General features: G+C 42.1%; 2 protein-coding genes across 2 annotated transcripts; one reads left to right on the top strand and one right to left on the bottom strand.

Annotated features, from left to right (window-relative positions):
* Window positions 1-1,565: 1,565 nt before the first annotated feature.
* ERICH5 (glutamate rich 5) lies at window positions 1,566-10,892 on the top strand. The gene is made up of 4 exons (XM_028736429.2): window positions 1,566-1,815; window positions 5,099-5,584; window positions 7,086-7,193; window positions 9,622-10,892. Exons 1-4 carry the CDS (start codon window positions 1,725-1,727, stop codon window positions 9,642-9,644), a joined length of 708 nt encoding a protein of 235 aa, XP_028592262.2. The 5' UTR covers window positions 1,566-1,724; the 3' UTR covers window positions 9,645-10,892.
* A 1,193-nt stretch (window positions 10,893-12,085) lies between these two features.
* Window positions 12,086-21,930, bottom strand: RIDA (reactive intermediate imine deaminase A). The gene is made up of 6 exons (XM_028736431.2): window positions 21,770-21,930; window positions 16,688-16,793; window positions 15,709-15,763; window positions 14,863-14,931; window positions 13,976-14,031; window positions 12,086-12,808 (listed from the first exon to the last, which is right to left on the bottom strand). The coding sequence occupies exons 1-6, from the start codon at window positions 21,832-21,834 to the stop codon at window positions 12,740-12,742; spliced, it is 420 nt and encodes a 139-aa protein (XP_028592264.1). The 5' UTR covers window positions 21,835-21,930; the 3' UTR covers window positions 12,086-12,739.
* Between the last annotated feature and the right edge of the window lie 37 nt (window positions 21,931-21,967).

Below are 21,967 nucleotides of genomic sequence, written 5' to 3'. Positions count from 1 at the left end.
ATCCCCTGGCAACAATCACAAAATGGTAGCATAACACCAAATGCCTACCCCATAAAAAAGAGGCAGGACCACAAAATGGTGCAACATATGCTACCTCTCCATTGATAAGTGGGAAAAGGTACATACAGAAAGCAGCTCTTTGTACCTCTTCTCTCTTCAGAAGGGATGGGAGAATGGGTGTTGAATTCTGGCTTCCAATGAAATATGGAAATATTTAAAGTGGGGAGGTTCAATCATGGGCATAGCCAGGATTTATGTTGGGGGGGGCATAACCAAGCTATCTGTGATTGGTCAGTTACTTAACTATTTTTATTTATTTATTTGATTTAGGGGAGCAGGTGCCCTCTGCCCCCCCCCCTTCAGCTATGCCCATGGGTTCATTGCAAAAGAGGATGAGTCGTGCAAACAGGAACTGAGTACAAACCATCTCTGGTGCACTGGGCATTTTCAATAGACTATTTGTGGACCTTATAGGAGGTACTGGTAGGTACATTCCCACCTGGGGACACCACCCTTGATGTACCTCAACCAGATTTCCTTGGCAAAAGGGTGGGATAAACATGTCACTCGTAACAGCTATTTTCCAGCACTGCAGAATATAATCCACAACAAAAGCCACCATGGGAGCCTTATAGCTGCTTCACACACATTTTGAGAGGCAGGGGTGCAACTGGTAATTTGAAACTCAGGATTTACAGGGCATGGGGGAATCTCTTTGTATAGCTCAGCTGTGGGGAGCCTTTGGCGCTACTGCTGTCCTTGAACTACAACTCCTACCAGCCCCAGCAAACAAGGCTTGCCTGGGAGTCTTAGTTCAGCAACACCCAGGGCCTTGCAGAGCCAGGTAGATAATGTGCCCCCCCCTTTTTTTTTTTACCCTGGGGATAACAGAAGTCTTATAAGCAAGTAAGTATATAAATAATTTTCACAAATGTTATGCTGACAAATAATTTTATTTCAAGGCTTGAACCATATCTGTATATAAAGACAAAAAGGAAAATATAGATAAAGATGCTGACCGATGCCCCCTTTGGAATGGGAGGCAACACCCGGAGGGTCAAAGGCTGCCCACCACGTCTTCTAGGGGATCATATTCATTGGATCGCTTATTTCAAATTTGTGGGGAGCCAGCCCTGCTGGAAGGGGCCCCGGACATCAGCCCCCAGCACCGATTTATCTCCCTGCTCTTGTTTAATATCTATATTGGTCGCAGGGGAGGCAAGCCCAAAGCAAACAGAGGGGGCAGCCGCCCACTAGGCCCTATTGCCGCGTTAAATTGCGATTTTAAAAAGCGACACCAGCGGCGTGCCCCGTCCCCGTTGTGTCACCATCACCTCACTGGACCTCCCGAGCTCTGCCCCGCCGAGCCGCCACGAGGCTCCCGTCCCGCCGCGCCTGCGCCGTGCGAAGAAGAATGCCCAAAGTTTGGAGCGCCCCGTGTTCGGCTCCCCCTGGCCGCGCGCCGTTCTCATGGCAACCGAGCTCGAGCGATAAACACTCCGGCGGGAGCCTATGAGAGGGAAGTTCCTCGGCACGCGCAGCTCAGCAGGGGGGCGGCGGCGCCCGCTTTCCCCGCTTTTTAGCGCCTGGGAGAGGAGACACCTGCGCGCATTCCCTTCGGCGGCAGCGGAGCGGCAGGTTCGCTTCCCGCGGAGGAGCCGCCCCGGGAGACCCGCTTCTTTGCCTCGGCCCCTCGGTGTGGGGAGTGGGGTCCCGCCGCGCAAATGGGGTGCTCCAGCAGCGCTCAGACCCAGGTCAAGGACTGCAGCCGGCCGGCTCCCAAGTCTCCGGACGCCAACGGGCTGCAGAAATGCGGTGAGCGCCCCTTAGGCTCCCTGCTGCTGCTACCAATTTATTATTTCTCCTTTAAAAAAAAGTTTCTATCCTGCCCTTACGAAATTGCTGCTGCTGCTGCTCTGGCAAGCGGAGCAGGCAGGGGACGCGGGCTCAGCACACCTGTAGTAATTAATGGTAAAAGCAGCACCTAATTTAATTCCCGCTTGATATTCGCTCCCTTTGTACTATTGGGAGCTATGTGGCAGTGAAACTTTTATTATATGTTCCGCTCAGTCGGGGGTTTGCGCGTCGTGCATCAAAGGAAGCCTCTCGAGCCGTAATACGTTTGTAAGGAAGGGGTACAAATGTGGTTTTCCCCTCACGGAGCTACATTTCCCAGCACCCGTAGCAAACCGCAGTTCCCAGGATCCTGTGTGTTTGAAATATACGGTGTGTTAAGTTTGTGTGTGTGTGTGTGTGTGTGTGTTTTTTTTAAGGTGTCGCAATATTCTTTTCGTAGCAAGAGGCGCTCAGTTAAAAGAGCTGAATCTGGTGCGGGGAGGGAAGAAGGATTCAAAACCGTTTGGAGCCCTATTATTGTTAGGGTCGCCACACCTGTTCTTTTGGGTTGGGAATTCTGCTTTTCTCGAGCCTATATAACAAGGTGCATTGCTCAAGTTCTGTTTCCTTCTGTACATCCAGTAAAGAGGCAGGTCCAGTCCTCCTTTGATTATCCTTTCTGCATTCCTTGCTATCTTCTGATGGGAAGATACTTTTAACCTCTGGTCCATAATCTGTAAGGTAGTATTCCCTACTAGTCCTACTTAGAGAAGACTCATGGAAAATAATGAACATGGCTAATTAATTTCAGGTCCATTAATTTCAATGGGTTTATTCTGAGGAAACAATTAGTTGAATAGAACCCTAAATTTGCTCCCTCTTTTCTTGCCTACCCCCATGCCTCCTTTTTACTTTCTCTGTGGCTAATGGAAGTAAGCAAAAGAATAAAAAGTTGCGGTGGGGGGAGCCCACTTCCCACCTTAGTTTATCTTGGCTTGTTCTAGTACTAAAATTGCCATTCTGGCAATATTCATCCTGATCCGCAGGAGCTAGTCCATTTAATTGTACTTCTAAATAAGCTATTATAGGGCTGTGGGCCTATTTTGTAACTTCCGATAAACTGCATATGGCTGTGTCATTGTTATGTAAGTTTGGCAGATATTTTGTTTTAATAACCTAGTCTACAGACCTGTGTTAAACTGGACTGCTAAGAGTTAAGAGGTATTAACTCTCCAGTATAAATTATAACCAGGCTTCAAAAAAAAAAAGCTGTGCTGAAACTCCACATAACTTGCCTGAGAATAAGTTGTGTATAAATTTGCATATAAGCAAATAGTGTTTACACCCAAGGCACACTGAGGATGTATATTGTTTGGGTTATTGTTCTGTGTATACTTCCCTGTGAGCAAACCTAAGTTAACATGGTAGGACCTACTTTTAAGTAAACATACTTGGTTACACTTGCAAAAAGGTTCTCAGGCTTTCATAGTTTGTAGATGGTTCACTACAGTCATTTTTCTTCTCTCAATAAAGCTTTTTAAAAGTATATATTTCTTAATCAGACTTTTAACTTATCTGGTACTCCTTGATAAAATGCCACATGAAAAGGTTATGTCTAACTTTTTGTTTTAATGTCCAGTAACACAATACAGTACAGCCTTGGCATTGTGAAAACAGACCTAGGAATAAACAGCTTTTCATATTTTTGTTTGAGTCCAGATTTTGTGTGTAGTATAAACGTTTATGATAAAAGTATTTGCTTCGTTTCTAAATTGGATGCTCTGATCTCTCCTGGATGAAGTGGCTTGTCTGATTCCATTGCATTATAAAATAAAGCCACAGGAGACTGAAATGTTACACAAACTCTACTAAACAATGCAGTCTAAAATGCAGTTACAACTGGTCTAAAAATTTACTGTGGTTAACTTCTGAGCTTGACAGCCATTATATGCTGGCCTTGAAGGCAGTGTAGAAACTGTGACTGGTCCAGAATGGGGTGACTTTGTTTGTGGTTTGGGGGCTGCAAGTCAGGGACATATTATGCTGATTTTGTGAGAAATCCACTATTCTCCAGTTTGTGGACTACATTCAATGTGTGAATAAATGACAAATGGACGAAGGCAAAGCTATAGTATAAAATTAAAAATCTAACACTTCAAAAAGGGCAAAAAAAATCCTGGGGGAAATATCAACCCCATGGTTAAAGTTGAAATTATTTCCCTTGGGCATTTTGGACAAATAAGGGCTTTAGCAATTAGTGACACATATGGCAAAATCTTAACGAGGCCTTCCTCTTCTTTTTAAAGGATTTACACATCTACGTAGTGGAAGGCAAGGAGGCCACTGGATATATAAAGGCATGTAACTAATTCTGCTGTACTCTTGGTGAGATCATTTTACCAGGAAACAAACATGTCATTCTGCAGTTATAAGCTTTTTCCTGAGTTCCCTTAAGGCTTCTTCACTCAAAACAGTTTTTGTAGGATGGTTTAATAAGTTAACTTGTCAAAATTAATTTGGGTGGGACACTGTGCTCGTCATTACCATTCAGACTTGTTGGGGTGGGTAAGGGACAGAAACATCTATACATACCTCTGCTTTCAGGCTACAACATGAACACTCTGCCTTTTTGCTTCTAAGCATCAGAACTAAATGACATGACATGTTCATTCAATAATTTGTGAAATAGCTGCTATCATGAGATGCAAGATACCTGTGGAGGAGGGGTTATGCATTGCCTTATGTCTATATTGTTGAAGGCCTGGTCCACTTGTATTGGCTGCAGTAAAAGAACGGTAGTTTTTGTGCAATAAACGACAATTATTTACATATGGAAGGAGACCAGTAAAAGTACTTGGTTTGGAGTGGGCTTACTCCTACTGACTTTAGTACTGGGGCAGGTTTTATGCACCCCTCTGTTTTGTCCGAATTTAGAACTGGATGGGACAAGAGCCACTCTCTTGTTTTGAATTTCTTATAGTGCATTCTACATGTTTCATTAGAAGATATAGCTAACATGCATACTGATAACCACACTATCAAAAAAGAAAAAGTAGCCCTAGAGTTGCTTCTGGTGGTGTAGTTGCCACTCCTAGAAATTACTCTTTCAGATCTGCTTTGATATGGGTGGCATCAAGTTTACAGAAGAACAGTTGATTGTATGGATAAATGGGACATATATATATATATAACCTATAGATTTGCTCTCAGTAATAATTTGTGTTCTTCTTTTCTATTTGCTTCATCGACATTCCGAAATTAGAGGACAACTTGCCCATCGCAGTCGAAAATGAAACCGTTTCTGATCAGACCAAACTTGGGGTAATGGAAGAAGTAGCGCTGGGCTCAGATGGAGCAAAACTAAGCAAGGGTGTTGCTGAAGAGGAAGCAGATGTTTTGATCCCTGGAATGACCAACTGTGCCCTTTCTACCTGTCAAAGAGTCGACCCCGAAGGCACAGAGCCTCAACCAGTGGCGCCGGAAGAGAAGTTCAGCAAAAGTTTGCCTGTCGCCCTTTTAGAAGCCGGTGAGCCTCGACCTGTGATACCAGCCGAAGAGGTTGGTGAGCCTCAAGCTGCCACAGAAACTGCCAACACTTTGCCCCCGGAAACTGTACAGGACAATCAGCCTGATCCTGTTGAATCAGCAGAGACAGGCACATCTGAGCCTGCAACTGAGGAAATTGTTAGGAATCTTGTAACGGAAATTGTGAAGGAGCTGCAAGCGGATGAAGAACAACAGACTGAGGGTAATAAGTTGTGCTATTTCAGACTGAGAAGGCCAAGTTCTGACCTGTATGCAGATTCCACCGATTTTAATGAATTTTTTGCATGCAGGTACATGAGGGCAAAAATCTTGCCCTGTGGGTTTGAGTTGTGTGTAGCTTTGACAAATTATTAGACTAAAAGGGGCTCCTCTAAATAACTGAGGTCAGCGCCACCAATTGTTGCCTTGTTTTGTTTCCTTGTGCTCCCATTTCATATACTTCGTTTCCTCCTCCGCCCCCAGCAATTTTTTATGCTAGGTGAGATGCTAACAGGAGAGTGGGTGGGAAAGCCCTGCTTTGGTGCATATTGCCAGAAGACAAATGGCACAAAGGCGACTGTACTTTGATTTGGTAATGGATCTGAACATTCTGACATCAAAGTAACTTGTTTCTCTTTTATTTTATTTATTTATTAGATTTGTATACCGCCCTTCATCCAGAGATCACAGGGCAGTTCACAAGTTTTTGCTAAATTCCAAATCAGTCCAGTCAAAATTATTGTGATGTGTATAATAGTTAACCAAAAATACAACGCTATTATTGGTTTCAGTCTGCTTGTGAAGTAATAGTATTTATTTAGAATTGGTTTCCTGCATTACATCAAGTGTTTAACTTGGCCATTATCAGTCTCCCATCACACCAGGAAAATTCCCCTTTGAGATGATGTTTGGCCCTGGCCTTTGGTAACTGTAGGTATTCTGCATCTGAACATATCAAGAGTTATACCTAGTGCTGAGGGGCTATTAGCTATGATAGCCATTTCCCATGACGAATCTTTTCTGTACCACTTTTATGGTACGTGCAGCAGGATTTCTGCAAAATGCAGGCTGTAGGAAACAAGGTTGTATTCATTTACTGAATGGTTTGAAAAACATCAAAATCGCTTAATGCATGGGTGAATGGAAATTCTGTTTACATGGACGTACATGTCTTGACACGTAGAATGCTGACAGATGAAAACCATATTATCTTTTGAATGAAATTTAGTAATACGACTTAAGTTACTTATTTCACCAACAACATTTCTAAAAGTACACAGAGGACAATGGTAGGTACACTTTGATGTGGCAGATACATTTATATCAGCTGGCAAGTGCTGCATGTCTCCTGTGCTTTCAACTATTTCTTCTTTGATGTTATAAAGAACACCCATAGCATCAGTGGGGGCTGTTCCATTAGCACAAATGGAGCATTGCCCCACCAGCTTCAGGCAGGTGCCACCTGCCTGCCTCCTTACCACCAGCCCCAGGGGTAGCTTCTCAGTCTTAAGTGTTGCCCTTTATAGAACTCTGCAAGAAGGAAGAGGATGGGGACAAAGCTGGAATTAATTGGTTTTGCCTGTCATTGGCTCCACCTCCTTTTGGCCTCTCTTGCCTTCCATTCTACCAGTTCCAAAGGGTGCCAGCCACCAGTGCAGAACCTGCTAGGGCACTCAATACTCTTTCAGTGTTCCCTGGCTTGATCTCTATGGTTACTGTTCCAGGTGAGACAGCAGAAAAGAAGGAAACTGAGATGCACCGTGATGCAGTAAGTGAGGGCTCTGAAACAAAAGAAGAAGAAATGGGAGAAGCTACAGCAGCAACAGAGATAGGTATGTTGATGGAGGAGCAAAGGGCTAATATATTAGAAGTTTAAAATGCTGTATTCCTATTCATAACCTTTCATTGGCACTTCCTGGGTGCTGCCTGCATTATTTAAATAGAGTTATTTAAACAGTGTCCTGTAGGTAATTGCTTGTTTTTAAATCTGCCTAGGTTGTGTAGGATTAACTCCGAGATGGGGAATCTGTGGTCCTCCAAATGTTGAACTTTGACTTCTGCCGCTAGCCAATCCGAGCAGTGGCCAAAGATTATGGGAACTGTAGCCTCGCAATACAGTGGTACCTCGGGTTAAGAACTTAATTTGCTCTGGAGGTCCATTCTTAACCATTTTAGCTAATGGGGCCTCCCAATGCCGCTGCGTGATTTCTGTTCTCACCCTGAAGCAAAGTTCTTAACCCAAGGTACTATTTCTGGATTAGCAGAGTCTGCAACCTGAAGCATCTGTAACCCGAGGTGCCACTGTATATGGAGAAAGCTAGGTTCCTCATCCCTGGTCTGTGTGTTTAGGTCTGCTCTAACCTCATCTAGAGGTTGTCAGCTTTTGTTTAAAAATGGCAGTAGGGACATGGGATGATGCCTTCTCCCAATGAGTTCCCGCCACGTCTTGGAAGGAAACTCCCATTAACCCAGCCAGCATGACAGTGGTCATCAATGATGGGAGCTGCAGTCCAGAGCATCTGGAGGGCAGCAGGTTGGGGAAGGTAGAGCCTGCCTATCTGCCACTTACCTCCTACAACCCCCTTGGAAAGCCCTCACTTCAGCTGGGTTCACTTCTGTCATAATTGCACAGCTGTAGAGAAAAGTCCTTTGGGGAGGGGTCAGACTGGAGGGAAGCAAGCAGCAGGGCACTTGTGTGCACCCTTTTGCTGTCAAAATTGGACTACCCCTAGTTGCTTTCGTCTACTTTGGCCCCAAGCCATTTGAAGCAGATAAGCTAGTTAAAAATAGACTTGGAAAAGATGCACATGTAGGAAATGAGAAGCTTAATTATACACATTTAATTCCATAGTTACTATTTGCCAAACACATTCTAGTGATGATCAGATTGCTACCATTGCTCTGGGATTTCCCATTCTCGGATTTCTGTTATAATAGGTGTGGAATGGGTAGGGTTCAGACGTTCACTCACTGGACAAAACAAAGCAAAGTACAGGTTTTGACTAGAGACAAAAGAACAAATGAAAAGGCAGGCAAAAGGGTTCATCGCTCAGGCCAGATCTAACATTACAGCACATCAATTTCCCTCAATCTTAATTGATGGTGGAGATTTCCTTTCTGTGAAACTGAAGGCCCCCTACTGCTTTGGAAACCAGGGTCTGCAATTAAAAGCTCATCATAGCACCCAGGAGAAATGCTTGATATAACTACTGGAATTTCTTATAGTGGGAAGAGGAAGTGCCTGTGCATAAATATGTCCATGAAGAGATAGCTGTGTTTTGTCTTCCTAGCTCTCTCACACACGTATATATATTTAGTAACTTGCTGTTTTGAGTCGTGCAGAATTACAAATAAGAAATAGTTGGAACCCTCCCCTCTCCCGCATTGCTCACTCTTTGCAAACTCAAATTACCAGTGTCAAGATTTCTTTTCTTTAATTGAATCTGCTTTCTCAAATCAATTTGAAGCAAAAGATGACTCAACAAATGTGAACTTTAAATGTTTTATCATATGGCGACACATTGCATCAGGTAGCCCTAGTACTGGTCAACAGGCTCAGACGGCTTTGTCTTGTTTTACGGACCTTTCTGCACATGCTCCTTTCAATCCTCCAGTGTGATAAGCACTCCCATTTGGCTTTTGTTTAGCTGCTGTGTGATGCTGGGAGTCAATAGAGTATGTATTTATGGACCAGGTTGGGAAACCTCAGGCCTGGGAGATGTTCCCAGGCCACACCTCTCTCCAGCCATGTTTTGTACCACCCTCAAGTATTTTTTGCCTTGCTGGAACGTGTCCTTCAACTGTAATAAAAACTACTTGCTAGCCTGGATTGAGGATAGAAAGGAGTATACAAGCATGAGCAGAAAGTAGTCTACTGTACAAAGGTAAAATTTATATTGCTTGCTCTGACTACTTCTGCTTCTGGCCTGGCCTAGTATGTGCCCCCTGCCCCTAGTTGCCCAGAAGGGAATGCAGCCATCAAGCTGAAAAAGGTTCTCTAACGGTTATAAATTCAATATCCAATTATTTCCAGTTAAGAATGGATCACCATTTTCATCTGATCTGATTCTTCCCAATAATCCACTTTAAGCTTCACTGCCTTACTTGCATTGTTCTGACATGCTAAATATTAGCAGCAGAAGCTTCTTCATATGATTCATACAGATGACTTCCTTTCAAAGAACTGTTCCTAGAATATATTTGTCTAAAAGTCATTGCCACTTTTAAAATTTTAGGTTTTGTTTTTGTTTTATATTGCAGAAGCTACAAATAATGAAGAGTGACTCGTGACTTCTGCCTGGACTTCATCGTTGGCTGCTCAATTAATATTAGCACTGTGATTTTTGGTATAATCTGGTTTTTTTATAGAAGCTTGTATGGACTTGTCACTTCTGAGCACTAGGGGAGAAACCATTTTAATGATTTTATTTTGGGAAGTCAAGTTGCCAAGACACTGAGGAATTGCAATGTGTTAACCTTTCATGTTTGCCATAGAGTGCCTTCTGTAAACTTCCATTTAAGTGAAATCATGTGTTGCTAATCAAGAACTTCATCTACTGTATTTCAGTTAAAAAAAATAAATTGCTAGGGCAAACTGTATTGACACCCATAAATTGTAGAACTGGGTGCATGGAGATTCTCCAAGTGCTAGATATGAAAAGGTCTGAGTATTGTTAGGTTCTAGTAATAATGTTGCAGCCATGAGGTTTTTTTTAACTCTACCAGTACAACTCTTAAGTGAATTTTGTTACATAAAACAAGTATGGATATTGGAGCTTAATATTGCTGCTTTGGTTCAATCTGGAAAGATGCATCAATTCATGTCTTGTTTTTTTAAACTAATGAAGGTAGTCACTGCAATCCAGCACTCAGGGGATGAGAGCGAGCATGTAATTATGGCACTTTGAAAGCACAGGATAACTGTTGTCACCCTATTGACAAAACAAGCAATTCTGTACACTCTAATAAGAAATTACTGATAAGCACAACAGCAGCATACACTGTTACTGTATTGTGGTGGTAGCACGTCTGTTAAAATGAAAACGTTAAATTTTAAATCTGCAAAATTCTAATCAATTCCTGACAACACACACTAAAGTAAAAGTATAAACCAAATGAATTGCTGCCTCTGGTGTGCAATTATGTGTACTTCTAGAACACTTTATAGATTTCCCCCCAAAGTGTATATGAATTCTATTTGCCTTTATAAACCTGTTATTTGATAGTAATTATGAAAAGTGAACCCTTCAGTCTTTTCAAAGAGAAACCTTGAAGTGCAAATCTTATAGCTGAGAGAAAATAATTTCACATAAAAAGCAAGAACTTTGCAGACGTTTAGTGTGAATCTATTGGTTGCATATTTTTGAGAAGTTGGGTAAACTTGAGCAGAGCTGATCTTCACCCACCTTATGTCTGAACCAGGAAACCTTTGTTTTATGCTGGGGTATACTTGATAATGGTTGGGATTTGTGCCTCATGTAGTCTATAAAATTGTAATCTTAAACACTGAAATAAAGCATTTATGGAATGTCTGCATGAAAACTAATTCTCTGTTCTAATATCTATAGGCTTATGTATTGTGTGTTTCACATCTTTACCTTTGGAAACTAAAACCACTTGCAATACATTTTCTTTTGTAAGGACCATGTAACTTGCATGCTATCAGTGTCCATGACTTGATGGATAACTTATTTTTGAGAAGTATTAGCATGGTAAGTACTGCTGGCCCTATACTAGGATGTTCCTGAAACTCCAGCAGAGTTTGCAATCATAACTTTTATTGGTTTGGAAAGTAGTCTGCTCTGTGTACTTGTTCTGCACCACGGAATAGCAATTGACAAGCTTTACTCCTTTAATCTAGGCGGGTATTTGTCATATATCCTGGAAGGAAGGAATAGGTGCATGTAAGAGTTTGAATGTGTCCATTAATTGGGCTGCCTATTTGCCGCAGGTGAGGTAGAAGGCAAGGATTCCTACAGAGTCATTTATACCCCACACCTCAGAGGCAAAGCAAGCTCACGCAGTCCTGGGAAGCCTGTTAAGATGGCAGATTTTTGTAACATACCATTAGCTTTTGAAAATGCTGAACAGTGTAGTGCTGTGACAGACAATTCTATCCTTCTACTCAGGCAATACTTCTATGTAAAAGCTTTAGTGTGGGGTATTCAGACCAATCACACTTCTAGGCACATAGTAAAATCTTTTGCCTACAACTTTCATAATGGCAGCACCAAGACACTCTTCTGTTGCCACCAGTACATACATTATTTTCCTGCCTCCAAATGGGTTCAGTCTGGTGAAGTCTTCAAAGCTGGATTGCATGGAAGGGACTATCTGCCCATTTAGTCTTCAGAGTTAAATAATTACAGGAAGAAAATAGTTTATTGCCATTTTTAATGCATTTGCCTCAGTACATGTACAAATTAAAAGCACATGTCCCATACTAAGTGCAGGTAATATGGAGTGCTCAAAAAAGCTCCTTAAATTCTTCTCACACCTGTATTCCATGCTTGGTTTCTGTGACTGGTTCCTACAGAGGTAATTCTTAAGGCTAGAAATATATAATTTGGCTTGGAAGTGTCACTGTGAATGACCGAATTGCGATGCAGCGATACCTACTTGGCCTTCTCTGCTGCCTATTTCTATGTGGTATTTTTAGGAATAGAAGGTCCAATTTAAACACCCAAACACTTATTTGTGAATGAAGAAACAAGTCTAAATCTGATACTTTATGCAACTGGTTTATTATGTAACACCTCCCACAACCACAATGTTAATTAAAATTAGCTATTTTTGAAGGTAATGTTATTTAAAAACACAAAATACAAAACACCTCAAAAGATCCTCTCAGTATAAAATTGGCATCAACATTAGGTTGTTTAGTAAGTCAGATGGGGTCAGGACAGAAGTCCAAGACTATGTTTTTCAAAGTGGCTAAATCTAAAGTTAACATCCACCTCCAATACCGTATTCCGAAAGAATCCATCATAGTCTTTCCTTCAAACATTTTTACGGGTAGGGTTGCTTAATGTAGTGCATAGCAAGAATGCTAACTTGGCTTCTAAGCACTACAGAATGAATCTACGTTAATTTTTTCTATAAACTATTTCACAGTCTCCCTCAAAATACTACTTCAAGGGCCACGATGTACCCAAGTATTCAGATCTTTAATGAGCTTCATATGCACCATATTCTGCAAGGGCTCAGAGCGTTTATGGCACAGTTGAAAGGGGATGCGGGAGGAGGATCTTTGCCAGAAGAATTCATGTAGGATCCCAGTCCTGAATTTGACTACATTATATGAAGCCAGTGTCAGAACTGAATCCCTACACAAATCATTCCTGATCCTGTGGAAAGGAAAAACCAAGAACAACTAAGTTTATAGTCGTGGTGGGGCATCTTGCAGAGGTCCAGTGATGGCAATAGCTTCAATTTCCACACGTGCACCCTGTAGGGAAGATAATAATAAATTTTATTTATACCCCGCCCTCCCTGGCCAGAGCCGGGCTCAGGGCGGCTAACACCAGTAAAATTACAATAAAAACATAATAGAAAAAAAACCACCAATTTAAAATACAGGTTAAAATGCAATTTAAAATACAGCCTCATTTTAAAAGTTGCCCATAGATCAAAACCGTTAGGGAAGGGAAATAAGGGTCAGACTGAGTCCAAACCAAAGGCCAGGCGGAACACCTCTGTCTTGCAGGCCCTGCAGAAAGATGTCAAGTCCTACAGGGCCCTAGTCTCTTGTTAGAGTGTTCCACCAAGTCGGGGCCAGTACTGAAAAGGCCCTGGCCCTAGTTGAGACCAATCTAACCACCTTGCTACTTTGCACCTCCAAAGTGTTATCTGTGGACCTTAAGGTCCTCCACGGGGCATACCAGGAGAGGCGTTCTCATAGGTACGTAGGTCCTGGGCCGATGTCAAACAACTGCATTATAAAATCAGTGCAGGCGTATTCTGCACCCCACAGCTTTGTGTCCATTCCAATTTAATCTTCCTTAACTCCAAGGGTCTATATACCAATGGTGGCTTCTGTGTAATAGAAAACACTTCCACTTGCTGGAGGGGGCATGTATAAAATTTGCAGCCCTTCATGCCACGTAAAACCTGTAAAAATGTGAGAAGTGCTGTTGTCTATGAGAATTCTATGCAAAGCTTAAATGTATACAAGCACTGCAGCCATTCACAACGACACATAATAGTGCTATTATAAATGGTCACAAAGCATATCTTGAATACGTTAAGCTTTACATGGAATTGTCACACACAGTCTCTTAAGTTTCATGCTTGTTTGGCTCTAAACAATCCATGGAGGATTACACTTCATGTCTTCTAAACATGTGCTCTAGTCTATGAAAGCTAATGTCACAATAAGTCTATTGGTCTTTAAGGTGCCAAAAGACTCAAACTGAAATCCTATATGCCCTTACTTGGGAGTAAACCCACTCAACTCAATGGGGCTTGCTTTTCAGTCATATCCTGCTCCTTTCTGTAAATTCTCAAAATTACTGGTAAGTTAAGTTTTTAAAGTCCTTGTGTCTAAATAATTTTAGCAGTTCTATCTGCAAGAAATCGTATAGAAGCTGTTTTGTAGAAATAGAACAGCACTTACTTTTGGCAGGGCAGCAACTTGGTAAGCGGCTCGGGCTGGAAAGTTGCACTTGAAGACTGAGTAAAATAGAAAAGACATTTCCATGATTATATTGACAACATGAAATACGGAGTTTTGCTTACATTTGCAGCAGCTTGCTGAGTTAGGTAAATAGATTCACCAATGATACAGCAGGCTATCTGTATTCTTGTACTATGCAACCACAGGAAGTAGAATCAGTATTAAGTTTTTAAGCCTTAAGGCAAGAAAAAGCTTGCAGATATGTGGGAAATGCCAAGTGATGCCTTACAAGAAGGAGGAATTTTCAGTAATCAAGGAGCAGAGCACTGAAATCCCATAAAGCTCTTCATTTGACTTAACTAAAGCAAAATAATAATATTTTGCATAATTTATACAGGTTGTATAATCCAGCTGTCCTTGAGAGAGGCTTTGTTTGTATGTCATGGTATGTCAAGGCCAGGGGCCAAATTCAGCCCTCCAGGCCCATAAACATTCTCACTAGGCCATAATTCCTCACCAGGCCTGCTCTATGCTCTCCTCTAGTGATAGTGCCTGGCTAGAATCCAAGTCCTACTCAGAGTAGACACATAGAAACTAATGGAACAAAGTTATGTCCGTGGGCCTAGCACTGGATATAACCATTTACAAAAAAAGCAGCTCACAGACTGTTTTAACAAAAGGGCTCACAAGAGCATGAGCATTCAAAACAGAATAATTCTCTTTCCAATCCCGCCCCCCATCTTGATTTTCTCATTCCATTCTGTGTCGCTCTTGTCAGCTGAAGCCATCTTGGTGGAGACCACATTGCTTCATGTTTTGTACAGGGCAAAACATTGTTGCTTGTACAGCTGGCGGTACACAAGCGTTAGAGCTGTAGCGATATTTACATTGCTTGTAGATTTCATTCACATCATCAAAGTCCTTCATGTCAGCCATCAGCACAGTAGTCTTCACCACTATACATGAGAAAATGGTATTTTAAACTCCATTCGCAATTATCAAGCTTTAAAAAACTATAATAACAATGTTTCAGCATGTGTTATGGTTTGAGCTGGTTGCTCCAGCTCAACCGCATGGCTCTTATCAGCCATTCTTGAGTTCCTATATCAATAATTTAGGAACATTCACCACTTTGTACCTAAGCCAAGTTTTACTGCCTGTGCAACTTTTTCTGAAAAGCCCATGAATCTGACCTTTGGAGAGTTTGGAAGTGGGGAAGAAGGGAACTTTGGAAGGGCAGATTTTAAAGGTCTATGTTTCCAGCCTATATTTCTATGCTTTACTTTGTTGCTGCATATTTTGTGATTTTAAAATTCTGCTGGGATTTTTTCACCAAAGAGTACTTGCCCCAAACTTGAATCTTGGAACCCGGGAATTCTCCTTTTATACTTTGTTAAATAGTAACCAGGAGGTAGTTCAGATTGCTGGTACCTGTTAATTCAGAATTTCACATGAAGAATAAAGGTGACATAGTAAGAACTTTCAAAATCCTAAAACCCACCAAAATGGGGACTCAGTAAGATGTTTGTATCAACCAGAATTTTTTTTTGTAAAGGGATATGGGATGTCATGTAAATATGAGAAGAGGGAATGTTCTTGATTCCAACCCTGCAGATATTCACAGCAGCCCCACCTCTGTCATTGTCTCTCACAAGGTAGAGACACTTCCTTTTCCTGTCTGATTCAAGGTAAGATAATTCAGAAGTAACTCACTTAGCATAGCTTCTACTCACCATTGTCATAGTCACAGCCAGCAGCTTTCAGAATTTCTCCAATATTGTGAAGGGCCTAAACACACAAAATGGGTTTGAGTCATTTATTTGGATTTGCACACCTCACCCCTAGGAGTCACAGCCGGTTACAACATATGCACCATTTTAAAACGTCATGAAACACAGGGTGGGAACCAGCAATTTGTAATGACTAAATTCAGCAAAACGTTAAATCACCAAGGCCCTCATCTAGAAAGAGTTGTGCTTACAAGTCAAGTCACAACCAGCCTACGTTCCATGAATTTCAATGAAACGTAAGGAAAACTAGCTTTCTCTGCAGTGGCAACTATGTGCACAAGAACCTTGGGATTTTAGTCTGTTTTTTATTTATACAAATAAATAAATATATACTACCTGTTGCAATCAGCCTCCAGGCAGCATGCGAGTTAAATAGATAGAATAATAAAATAGTAAAAACACCAATATAAATAAAATGCAACTGTTTTTAAAAAATTAATACAAATCACATAGAAATGTTTTTGGCAGCTGTTTGTCAACACAGGGCCGATGTCAGACCATCTGTCTACACTGACTGGCAGTGGTTCTCTGGGATTTCAGACAGGGGCCTCTCCCAGCCCTGCGGAGAGATGCTGGGGATTGTTCCTAGCATGTTTTGCAGATGCTCTACCACTGAGCTATGGCCTTCCCCATTCCCAAAATAGGGGCGCAGAATGTGTGCTCCTACTCAGCACTGTAACCCAAAAGGGTCCTGAAAAGCGTGGGCACTCTCATCCAGTATCCCTCGGTGCAGGGCACAAAAATCTTCAATGGTCCCTGACAGTTATGTGGTTAAGTGGGACCCAGCCCCCCAGGACTGGACATGTTGAAACAGTACATCTGATCTTCTATTTTGAGCCTTGCAGACATGCCCTTAAGATTTAATTTATGCTACATGAATAATGACATCAAACTCATTGTCAGAATAATAAAGGTGTTTCACCTGTTTGGCTTGTTCCTTTGTTCCTCCAGGTACAAATTGTCCATTTGAGGGATCCAGGCCTAGTTGCCCTGCGATATACATGGTCCTGTCTACCAACACTGCTTGGCTAAGGTTCAGTAGTAGAGCAAAACACACAGAGAGAGAGAGAGAGAGAGAGAACAAGAGAAAGAAAGATTTACGTTTTTGCTATCTTAAAGTATTTTATTTTGGTTTCCCAAAGATTTCCCATTCATAACTTAGACATGAGCTTGCTTGATTTATTTATGATGTTTGCATGCAGCTCCACAGCATAAATTTCTCTGGGTGGATTATAATGAACAAGTAAAAAAAAAAAAACCCCAATACAAAATACAGTGGTGCCTCGCAAGACAAAATTAATCTGTTCCGCGAGTCTCTTTGTCTTGCGGTTTTTTCGTCTTGCGAAGCACGGCTATTAGCGGCTTAGCGGCTATTAACGGCTTAGCTGCTTTAAGAAAAAGGAAACAAACTCGCAAGACGTTTCGTCTTGCGAAGCAAGCCCATAGGGAAATTCATCTTGCGGAACGACTCAAAAAACGGAAAACCCTTCGTCTAGCACGTTTTTCGTCTTGCGAGGCATTCGTCTTGCGGGCCACCACTGTAAAACAGCCATTAAACCCAAAGCAACATGAATTCAAAAAGAAAACAAAACGTGACCTCAAAGTTATAACATTTTGATTTAATTAAAAACCGTGAAGGACCAGTCTACATGAGTTATTGAAAATGTCTAAATGAACAGAAAGGTCTTCAACAAGTCTAGCTTGACTTCATCCTCAACATATAAGCATCAGTACATCTCAGTCTTCTGGGTGGTAGAAAGATCTTGCTCTTCGTTCTGTCCTGATGTTAGCTACAGTATTCTAAATTCTCATGTAATATAACTTTGATCAGCTGCTAAGAAATCCTGATCCAAAGGGAGAAAAAGCAAGGGGAGGGGGATTTTGAGTGGGAAAATGGTTTGAGGAAAGATGGATCTTCCCCCAATGCTCTGCTCAAGATTACAGCGCCCTGTGAATGCTTCCCATTAAATAATCTAAAAATCAGGCTACAGTTACACACAACTGCACATAACGTGTAGTTTTGACCCAAATGAGGTACTAGAAACTTGCAGGTTACACCTAAGCAGCCATAAAACTCTCTTTCCAAATCAACTCATGATGCAATCTTAGGCACACCTTACTCAGCAGTAAGTCCCACTGAATTCAGTGAGACATACAGTGTTGGACAGAAGCCAAAGAAACTAATGGTAAGTAACAAAGATATTTAACTAATAATCATAAAGATTCAGCAGGCACTTACATTGCAGACATCCAGCCACCAGATTAAAACACAAAGGCTGTTCACTCAGGCCTTTGGACATTAGCATTGTTGCAGTTGACTCAAGGTTGCACTGCATACTGTCTTTATTGAATCTGGTGTATTGTAGTACAGTGGTACCTCAGGTTAAGTACTTAATTCGTTCCGGAGGTCCGTACTTAACCTGAAACTGTTCTTAACCTGAAGCACCACTTTAGCTAATGGGGCCTCCTGCTGCTGCCGCACCGCCGGAGCACGATTTCTGTTCTCATCCTGAAGCAAAGTTCTTAACCTGAAGCACTATTTCTGGGTTAGTGGAGTCTGTAACCTGAAGCGTATGTAACCTGAGGTACCACTGTATTTTACAAGAACAATTGTGTTTTATGAAATGCTGTTGTTACTGGTACAGATATCATTGTATGCTGGACAGGATACAAACAGATTCATCAAGGTAGGTTTTGCTATAGGATGCTGGATCACACAGCTTTATGGCAGTCTGGGCATTTGTTACATGCCTGTTCAGTTGGTGCCAATAACCACTGCCACCTGGCAAACATCCAAGCAGAAAGCAGCAATCTGCCACTGATTATAAATGTGATTTCAAGTTCTCTTTTCCCCTTCTAAGGCTTAAAAGTTTCTTCTTTGGTGGAACCAGTGCAGTTGCAAATATTCTAATCTAATGCACTGCTGGTCATTCCAATTCCTACACCAATTCTAAGAACACTCAGGCTGAGTTCAGAGAACCATATCACCACACTTTTTCAGTCAGAGTGACAGAAATCCATGAACCACCACAACATTATCTGCGAGTTTCAGTATACGATGGACACCCAAGAAATTCTGCAAAAATCCTGTTAGCAGAAACTGAACTAGCAGTGGAGCTAGAAACAGTGAGCCAGACCTTTGCTTTCACCCACCTCAACAGTTCTTGTCACAGCAGAGCAAATGCTAAGTTACTGAAAGCTACCTTTAAACCTCAAAATACACCAATTAAAATGGCTACTCTGGAAATTTAGGCAGTGTGGTTAAGCATTCCCCTGTAGTTTTTTAAAAAGTGCTTAACTACTTTGTTTCAGCACAAATTTAATGCTCAAGGACACCGCCCTCCACGTTCCCTTAACATGCAACTCGGTGAACACTGGCCTCTCCTAAATACATGGTGCGCTAGCCAACTAATTTGGAACAGCAGATTGCAACACTCAATTATAAATGGGAACACCTTCAAACAAGCTAAAATGATGCAAGCCTAGCCTGGGACCAACCTTTCTGCTGTTCGGGGCAGAACATTAAAAATTAGACTAATGGTTACAAGTTGGTAAACAAAACCAAGTGCATGCCACAAAAGGATAAAAATCCCTTCCGTTGATGAGCACATGGGGCTAAGCTTTGTCCCCTAAGAACTTTGGAAGTCCCCCCCTTCTTGTGCCTTAAATATTCTTCTACTTTCTACCCATCACCGCTGCTCAGCATTGTTCAGCATATGTAGATGAAACCTGCCATTAAATGTGTTGTTGTTTAGTCGTTTAGTCGTGTCCGACTCTTCGTGACCCCATGGACCACAGCACGCCAGGCAATTCTGTCTTCCACTGCCTCCCGCAGTTTGGTCAAAGCCATTAAATGTAGAGTGCTCCTATTCAGGGTTCTGCAGCATTTTCCAAGGAGTATTCAATTTCTCTCCACACCCCTCCCAACAAACAGCTTTTCCCCAGTAGGTCAGCATTCCATGCTCACTGACCATATCCAGGCCACAACCAGACCATGACATGCACCCCCCCCACCCACTTGCAACCTGCTTCTTTGGCGATCACTCGTAGCTGAGTAAGCTTGTCTTCCATGAACACGGTTTTAACGGTGAGTCCATGTCGAGCATCTTCAAAGCCCATGACCCTGCTCGTAAGCCAGTGTTTCCCAGTTGTCAGTGTTTATACTACATTTTTTTAGATTTGCCTTGAGAGAGTCTTGTTGACCACCAGCATTACACTTTCCATTTTTAAGATCAGATGCAACCTCATTGCCACTGTGTGTTACAGGGGAAGGAGGCCTTCATCTGGGTCTGGATTCAGATATGGACCTAAACCTATTATTAATGGCAGACTACAACCTAGGAACAGGACCACCTCAGAGTATGTACATTATGAACGTGACATATGTCTACAACTGGTATCTTGTTTGATGCAAGAGAATAGCTTTACTTGCAGATGCTGAAGTATGTAAAGAACAGAAACTACAAACTAAGAAACCAAAGCTGACCACAGCTCTTATTATTGGGGACGAAAATATCTTTTGCAATATTGAGGTCTCATTAAAGATTATTAACATGCCTTCTTCAGGTATATCAGCTTACTCCAGACTTGGCCTTGAAGAGAGACTCCTTGGCCTTTTTCATTTTACACTAATTAAACTTTTAGTCTAGCTAGCTTCTTCGTTAATGATTAAAAAGTGCAGTAATGGCAAACCAGCTCTTACTCAATGGACAGATTACTACGACAGCTTAGTGTAGGACAGCATTTTCCATTTGAGGAGTTCAATAAACTTTACATATATTCAGGTTTTGATGACAACCTGCCTCTGGTTGCCTTATGAATAAATTTGAAATGTATTAAAGTTCTTCACATCCTTATTAAAAATTGAAAGGATTAGTAGCTCCCTCATCCCTCAACAGGGAGGTGGTTAAAAAAAAGAAAAGAATGCCAGACTGAGGCGTCACCCTGAGGGAGAGCATAGAAAAAGCTATCATCATGCATTTTTACAGGTTGGTAAAAGGAAGTAATATTTTTAGTTAAAGATGGCGCTCTACCCAGGACTACAACTGAAGTATTGAACTCAGTGAATAATAATAATAATTTATTATTTATACCCTGCCCATCTGGGGTATTCACATACGTGAATATAATACATTCAACCAATTACTTTTTTGGCTGAACTCAGGTTTTTTTTAAGTATTACTCCTTTACACAAGCAATTGATTGATCTGGCTGTAATCATGCAGATATTATATTATTATTATTATTATTAATAATAAGTACATCTCCCCTCACATTTTGGGGCACAGCAAGTTAACACAATCAACTTAACAACACTGGAAATTGCCTAATACCGACAGACTATTTGTCTGACTACTCCAAGTGACAGTGGCTCTCTGGGTTTCAGGCTACAGGCCATTCCCATCACCTGATATCTGCAGCAGAGATTGAGCCTGGGTCCTTCTGCATACAATGCACGTGCTCCACCACCAAAGGATGGCCCACTTGGCTTAAGAACATAAGAGCCTGCAGGATCAGGACGAAGGCCCCTCTAATTCACCATCCAAGCAGGACCCTTCTAGCAACTGGTACCCTGCCTTCGGCCATTGAGGCAGAGCATAGCCATTGGCAAGCCTTATCCATTATTCCATCTCATCCAAGTTGGAGTTCCATAGTTTTACCACGAGCTGGGTGAAGAAGTGCTTTCTTCTACATACAGCAGCCCTTTCCAGATTTGGGGCGGTTTGAAGCTCTTTGCCTTACTTCCTGAATTTTTCACACGCTTGCTGAGCCTAGCACCCCCAGCAACTAACCACTGTATTCAGAGACATATGATGCCTCTCTCTGCTCCTGGAATATTTAGCCATAGTGACTAGTGGCCATTCTTGATTCCTCCATCGATTTCCTTGGAAACCTCCCCCCGCCCCGCTTCCTTTTCTAAAGCTGCTGGCATCTGCCCATCTTGTGGCAGCGAGTCCCGCAGGTGAACTGCAGTCCACGTACAGAGGAGGAACGCTGCTCTTACCTGTAAGGGCCCATGGCAGCCGGAGCTTTAGCGGTGCTGATGATCTTCTTCACTAAGGCGGCCATGGCAGCAACAAGCAGCAGCTCCTCGCTCAACGGACCGCTGGATGAACGAAGCCGGCGGCTCTTTGCGCTTGAACTTTAACCGACTCCCACTCCGCCCCGGCCCCTCCCACCCAAAAGCCAACGGCGGCCCCGC

The sequence above is a fragment of the Podarcis muralis genome, chromosome 8 (assembly GCF_964188315.1).
Source record: "Podarcis muralis chromosome 8, rPodMur119.hap1.1, whole genome shotgun sequence".
In the NCBI taxonomy this organism is placed as follows: domain Eukaryota; kingdom Metazoa; phylum Chordata; class Lepidosauria; order Squamata; family Lacertidae; genus Podarcis; species Podarcis muralis.
This window is presented reverse-complemented; position numbering and strand designations above follow the sequence as displayed.